General features: G+C 45.5%; 1 protein-coding gene across 2 annotated transcripts in view; it reads left to right on the forward strand.

Moving 5' to 3' along the window:
- LOC130367021 (sodium-coupled monocarboxylate transporter 1-like) overlaps positions 1–6,696 on the forward strand; it is a 77,751-nt gene extending 71,055 nt beyond the window's left edge. For both annotated transcript variants that reach the window (XM_056569401.1, XM_056569402.1), the window contains exons 14-15: positions 1,807–1,895; positions 6,202–6,696. In XM_056569401.1, coding sequence (XP_056425376.1) covers positions 1,807–1,895; positions 6,202–6,303 — 191 coding nt within the window. In that variant the 3' untranslated portion in view covers positions 6,304–6,696. The remainder of the gene's footprint in view (positions 1–1,806; positions 1,896–6,201) is intronic.
- Positions 6,697–7,392: the final 696 nt, after the last annotated feature.

A 7,392-nucleotide genomic window follows, 5' to 3' on the forward strand; every position in this document is an offset into this window, starting at 1 on the left:
GTGTAGATATTACACACATTTAAAAAATATTGCGCGTTAATATTAATGCTATCTAAATATAATTATACATCATTCTAACAAACAGTTTTTGAGAAGATGTTTGTAGAATATTGTGCAATCCAATATAGCGGCCACACCATGTGACCAAAAGTCTTAAAATGAACAAATCTGACTCTACACAACAGTGTAATCCCATACAGTGATTTATATTTCTGTAGCTTTAGCGGTTCCCAAGAAGATTTTTGAATATTGTCAAAAATTGCCACAACAACCAAGATTCATATATGGGTCAAAAATGAGCCGCCCGGAGTCACTGTTTGACTCTGGTCGGCTCATTAAAGTGAATGGAGTTAAGCGCTGGTCCGGCTGGGGGAGGGGCAAACCGGGCTCTCCCGTACCCCAGCCGGATCCGGCACCGTAATGTAAAAATGAAGTGTGAATGCAGCCTAAGTCTCCCTAGTCTCATATACCATAGACAAGTACTGTCTGTATACAGTATATGACTCTACATTAACCATTTATAGAGAATACAGAGAGCCTGAGAGTAGAGAGTTTAGCAGTACACAAGTTTAGAACACTGTTTTACTGATAATCTAGCCGGCCCAATTACACTCTCTAAATGGCCTCCTGAGCAGAAAATATCTCAAATAAGTACCGTATTTATCGGGGTATACCACGCACCGGCCTATAACACGCACCCTCATTTTACCAAGGATATTTGGGTAAAAAAAGTTTTTTACCCAAATATCCATGGTAAAATGAGGGTGCGTGTGTGCGCGTGTATAACCCGATACATCCCCAGGAAAGGCAGGGGGAGAGAGGCCGTCACTGCCCGCTTCTCTCCCCCTGCCTTCCCTGGGGTCTAGAGCCCTACTGCCGGCCCTTCTCACCCCCTGGCTATCGGCGCCGCTGCCCGTTCTGTCCGATAGCCAGGGGGAGAGAAGGGGCAGCGGCACCCATTGCCGGCGCCGCTGCCCCGTTGCCTCCCCCCATCCCCGGTGGCATAATTACCTGAGTTGGGTCCGTGCTGCTGCAGGCCTCCGGCGTGCGTCCCCTGCGTCGTTGCTATGCACGGCGCGGTGCACTGACGTCATGCGCCGCGCCGTTCAGCACATAGCAACGACGCCGGGGACGCACGCCGGAGGCCTGCAGCAGCGCGGACCCGACAGCCAGGGGGTGAGAAGGGCCGGCAGTAGGGCTCTAGACCCCAGGGAAGGCAGGGGGAGAGAAGCGGGCAGTGACGGCCTCTCTCCCCCTGCCTTTCCTGGGGCGGTATCGGCGTATAACACGCACATAGACTTTAGGCAAAAAATTTTAGCCTAAAAAGTGCGTGTTATACGCCGATAAATACGGTATCTATTTCTGAAGAAGCTCTTACTATGTGTGTAAGCATTTTATATAATAAACCAGGCCAGAAGAAGGGAATTTGATTTAGCAGAGCAGAGATTCTGTTACAATGTGTCATGTCCATCAATAAGAAAACATGGTATGTGCATTATTATAACTAGATAGCACCATGTTATCATTTCTCTGTATAAAGGTTCTAGTTCTTGTTTTCCACAAGTTTAAACCACATTAAGAATATGGGTAAATAATAACAGAAAGTATCACTTCACATAAGGTGTAAAGAGGTTCTTCTATTAAGTAGGTTATGGTTTATGTGTTTTATGCAGAGATGTATATTGGGTGATGTGTAATAGCACAAACCTCGTTGATCTTCAATGTATATTATGCAGCTTAGCTATATAGAACATACTATGAATTATTGTAGGCACCTGCCCTAAAACACGTTCTTCTATCTCACAGGGGGATGGAAACAAAATATAAACCGTGACTTTCTCTTTGGAGGACAAGATTGTGTACTTGACATGTTCTGCTGTTTTAAAGCCAATAAGGTAAAATCTATCTATCTATCTATCTATCTATCTATCTATCTATCTATCTATCTATCTATCTATCATCTAAAACTCAAAGTGTGTGTGTGTGAGTGTGTTCCAGCACGGCTAAAGATATTAACATGAAACTTGGCACACATGTTACTTATATGTCAACAACAAACATAGGATAGGTAATTTAACCCTTACCCACCCCCATTTGCCAGGGTCGGGGTTTTTGTTTAAAGTCCCATACAAGTCTATGGGAAATGTATGTTGCTGCATAACTTCCAAACGGCTGGAGATATTTCGATAATACTTCGTCACATGTTACTTATATGTCCACTTAAAATATAGGATAGTTAATTTAACCCTTAACTACCCCCATTTGTGAGGGTCAGGGTGTTTGTTTAAAGTCCCATCCAAATCAATGGGAAATGTATGTTCCCACATAACTTCCGTGGCTGGAGATAATTGAATACCTGGTGCACATATTACGGGTCGGGATATGACGATGGGATATGAGGTCGGGATAGGAGGTCGGGATAGAAGGATGGGTTATGAGGTCAGGATAGGGGTCAGGATAGGAGGTCGAGATATGAGGACAGGAAAGGAGGTCAGGATAGGAGGACGCGATAGGAGGACAGGATACGAGGATGGGATATGTGGACGGGATACGAGGACGGGATAGGGGGGTTGGGATAGGAGGTCGAGATAGGAGGACGGGATAGGAGGACAGGATATGACGATGGGATATGAGGTCGGGATAGGAGGATGGGATATGAGGTCAGGATAGGAGGTCAAGATAGGAGGTAGAGATATGAGGACAGGAAAGGAGGTCGGGATAGGAGGACGGGATACGAGGACGGGATACGAGGATGGGATAGGGGGTCGGGATAGGAGGTCGAGATAGGAGGGCGGGATAGGAGGTCGAGATGGGAGGACAGGATAGGAGGACGGGATAGGAGGACAGAATAGGAGGACGGGATACGAGGATGGGATAGGGGGTCGGGATAGGAGGTTGAAATAGGAGGACGGGATAGGAGGTCGAGATAGGAAGGCGGGATAAGAGGTTGAGATGGGAGGATGGGATAGGAGGACAGAATAGGAGGACGGGATAGGAGGACGGGATAGGAGGTCGGGATAGGAGGACAGGATAGGAGGTCGGGATATGAGGACGAGATATGGGGTTGGGAAATGACAACCATATATGAGGACGGGATATGAAGTCAAAAGCTTCCTGTGTTGATTTTCCTCCACAACAAGGATTAGGAAGGAAAAACCAGGAAACGTCGGATACTCAGCTAGTATATATATATATATATATATATAAAACTCAATGTGTGTGTGTATGTTCCACAATCACGTCCAAACGGTTAAAGATATTAACAGGAAACTTGGCACACGTTACAACAAGGATTAGGAAGGAAAAACTGGGCAACGCCGGGTACTCAGCTAGTATAAAATCACTATTATTATTTTTTAAGAAAGAACTGGAGTAAATGCACAATAGCTGCTGAAATAATGTAGCATACCTAACCAAAGTGCTAAAAAACAATCTTTATTTTCTATCAAAAATTTTTTTTTTTTCCCTGGAAATGTTATTCAAAGTGTACCTGTCGTTAACAAAAACTTGATATAATGTAGATAATACTATTATATGTATATTTGTAATATATATTTGTTAACATTTTTTTATATTTTGGGGTGAAAAAATATTTTCCCTGCAACTATTGCCTGTGTGTCTCTATGAGTAGACGGAATGCAGGAAGTGAGGGCAGGACAAGGAGGGATCTGTGCAAGCTGCAGGCTTGTCAGTCATCCTTATGTATGAGCTGGGAGTGTGTCACATAGCCTCACTGCACAGAGCCCTGCTTGTCCTCAGTGTACAGAGCTCTGCTTGTCCTCACTGCACAGAGCCCTGCTTGTCCTCAGTGTACAGAGCCCTGCTTGTCCTCACTGCACAGAGCCCTGCTTGTCCTCACTGCACAGAGCCCTGCTTGTCCTCACTGCACAGAGCCCTGTTTGTCCTCACTGCACAGAGCCCTGCTTGTCCTCACAGCACAGAGCCCTGCTTGTCCTCAGTGCACAGAGTCCTGCTTGTCCTCAGTGCACAGAGCCCTGCTTGTCCTCAGTGCACAGAGCCCTGCTTGTCCTCAGTGTACAGAGCCCTGCTTGTCCTCACTGCACAGAGCCCTGCTTGTCCTCACTGCACAGAGCTCTGCTTGTCCTCACTGCACAGAGCCCTGCTTGTCCTCAGTGCACAGAGCCCTGCTTGTCCTCAGTGCACAGAGCCCTGCTTGTCCTCAGTGTACAGAGCCCTGCTTGTCCTCTGTCCACAGAGCCCTGCTTGTCCTCAGTGTACAGAGCCCTGCTTGTCCTCTGTCCACAGAGCCCTGCTTGTCCTCAGTGTACAGAGCCCTGCTTGTCCTCAGTGCACAGAGCCCTGCTTGTCCTTCGTCCACAGAGCCCTGCTTGTCCTCACTGTACAGAGCCCTGCTTGTCCTCACTGTACAGAGCCCTGCTTGTCCTCGGTGCACAGAGCCCTGCTTGTCCTCACTGTACAGAGCCCTGCTTGTCCTCACTGTACAGAGCCCTGATTGTCCTCACTGTACAGAGCCCTGATTGTCCTCACTGTACAGAGTCCTGATTGTCCTCATTGCACAGAGCCTTGCTTGTCCTCAGTGCACAGAGCCCTGCTTGTCCTCAGTGTACAGGGCCCTGCTTGTCCTCAGTGTACAGGGCCCTGCTTGTCCTCAGTGTACAGAGCCCTGCTTGTCCTCAGTGTACAGAGCCCTGCTTGTCCTCAGTGTACAGGGCCCTGCTTGTCCTCACTGCACAGGGCCCTGCTTGTCCTCACTGCACAGAGCCCTGATTGTCCTCACTGCACAGAGCCCCGCTTGTCCTCACTGCACAGAGCCCCGCTTGTCCTCGCTGCACAGAGCCCCAATTGTCCTCGCTGCACAGAGCCCCGCTTGTCCTCACTGCACAGAGCCCCGCTTGTCCTCACTGCACAGAGCCCCGCTTGTCCTCAGTGCACAGAGCCCCGCTTGTCCTCAGTGCACAGAGCCCTGCTTGTCCTCAGTGCACAGAGCCCTGCTTGTCCTCACTGCACAGAGCCCCGCTTGTCCTCACTGCACAGAGCCCCGCTTGTCCTCAGTGCACAGAGCCCCGCTTGTCCTCAGTGCACAGATCCCTGCTTGTCCTCAGTGCACGGAGCCCTGTTTGTCCTCACTGCACAGAGCCCCGCGTGATCTCACTGCACAGCGCCCTGCTTGTCCTCACTGCACAGAGCCCTGCTTGTCCTCACTGCACAGAGCACTGCTTGTCCTCACTGCACAGAGCACTGCTTGTCCTCACTGCACAGAGCCCTGCTTGTCCTCAGTGTACAGAGCCCTGCTTGTCCAACCTCACTTCCTGTATTTGGACTCCTCACAGAGACACACAGACAATAGCTGTAGGGACAAAAATATACACATGTTTAACTAATGTATATTACAAATATACATATAATGATATTGTCTACATTATGTAAAACGTTTTAGTTAACAACCGGTACACTTTAAAAATCTGTCAGCTCAATGTGGCGAGATGGAGCTGCAGACCCCAAGCAGATTGGTCCTAGTGAAACTAACTTCACCTGTATTTGCTCTGATGATGTTTTGTAAAGTTATAAAGCCATTGTTTTCCTGTAAAGCTGTAAAGTGTCATAGAGGAGTAGCTGAGTTGCAGCAGCACACCTCCTCTCTTTGCCCTGCTCTGCATAGGTAATGTGCAGGGTTCTACTTTCAGCATCTACTTCCAGAGTCGTGCATGTCAATCAGTGAAAGCAGTTTAAGGAGGGGGAGGGAGGAGGGGTGCATGCTGCTGCCTGGCACCACTGCTATGACATTTTTTCTTTACAGAAAAGCAATAGTTATAGAACTTTACTAACTGCTGTCAGAACAAATACAGGTACAGTTAGTTTTATATCACTATGACCATATAGAGGTATGGAGCTGACAGATTCCTTTTAAATAACATTCCAGGGTCTAAAACAAATGTATGCATGAGTGCAGATTGCATTGTTTTATATTAGTTAAATGAACTGTTTATTTTAGATGAAAATTTTATGTATTTGCTTCGCAGGCATCTTGTTCATGGGCATATAATGTATTTATCCTATTTAAATAGAGACTTTAATGGAGATCCTCATTTCAGCCTAAACTGTCATCTATTATGTAAATAAGCTACATAGTAAAAAAAAAAAAATTATTTGCTCATCCCTAATATGTTATTTTATTTGGTGATAATATATAATTATAGTTGTTTCTTCTGTATTGCATAGGCTGAAAAAATTGAAGATGTAAGCTGGAAACCATATCCCAAGGAAGGACACGACAACCCCACTTTTTCACAAGACGATATTAGTTTATATCAAAGGTCATGAGGACCATTATCTGGGGGACTGCCATGTTGTGTACATTACTTCTTTGCACTACAAACTCTCAAGGGGTAATAATCATTGACATTTGAACTTGTGTAATATTAAATTAGATTTTAATTTTTTTATTTTTTGCATTGCTTAAGAACTTGAAAAGGTTAAGTCTAGTATAAATGACTATGACAAAAGCAGCAACCTAAGGTGGTATTCTAGTGTGGAAAATTGCACTAGGAATGCAACATATTCAGTTCTTTAGCTGCCAATGATATATAAGTTTTTGCACAATAACTAATTGTTGGAATTTTACATCATAGTAGTGCCAGTTACTGATGATTTTTTTTTTTTTTTTTTACAAATCAACTGGTGCCAGAAAGTTAGACAGACTTGTAAATTACTTCCATATAAAAATCTTAATCCTTCCAGAACTTATCAGCTGCTGTATACTACAGAGGGAGTTGTGTAGTTCTTTTCAGTCTGACCACAGTGCTCTCTGCTGACACCTCCCCAGCTCAGGACAGGACAGTTCCTGTCATCGACAGAGGCGGCGGCAACAGAGAAATATGTGGTCAGACTGGAGAGAACTACACAACTTCCTGGGGAGCATACAGCAGCTTATAAGTACTGTAAGGATTAAGATTTTTATATAGAAGTAATTTACAAATCTGTAAACAAGAATTTCCAGCCTGGCTGCTTCTTTTGTGAACTTCCAGCTTCATTGCAATATAAATAATCCAACACACAGGACAGGAGAATGATGACGTGTTTCGGTCTGATCTCCAGACCTTGGTATGACTAAGGTCTGGTGGTGGAAATTCTTGTTTACAGTTTGCTGGGTGCATCCACACCTTTCCTTGCATTGGCCGGATGTGGAAGTGAGCTGGCTGACTACACCTGCTGCATAATTTACAAATCGGTATAACTTTTTGGCACCAGTTGGTATGAACACATTTTCTTCCTCAACTTTAAAGGTGTTATCCACCATAAGGTGATTTTAGTAACTGCCAGACAGTAATGGACATGCTTAGGAAGAATTCATGCTTGTCTTGGTGCTAATGGCTGTGCTGTGAGTCCACCATAATGCTGCTGATTTCTTTT

The sequence above is a fragment of the Hyla sarda genome, chromosome 4, assembly GCF_029499605.1.
Source record: "Hyla sarda isolate aHylSar1 chromosome 4, aHylSar1.hap1, whole genome shotgun sequence".
Classification (NCBI taxonomy): domain Eukaryota; kingdom Metazoa; phylum Chordata; class Amphibia; order Anura; family Hylidae; genus Hyla; species Hyla sarda.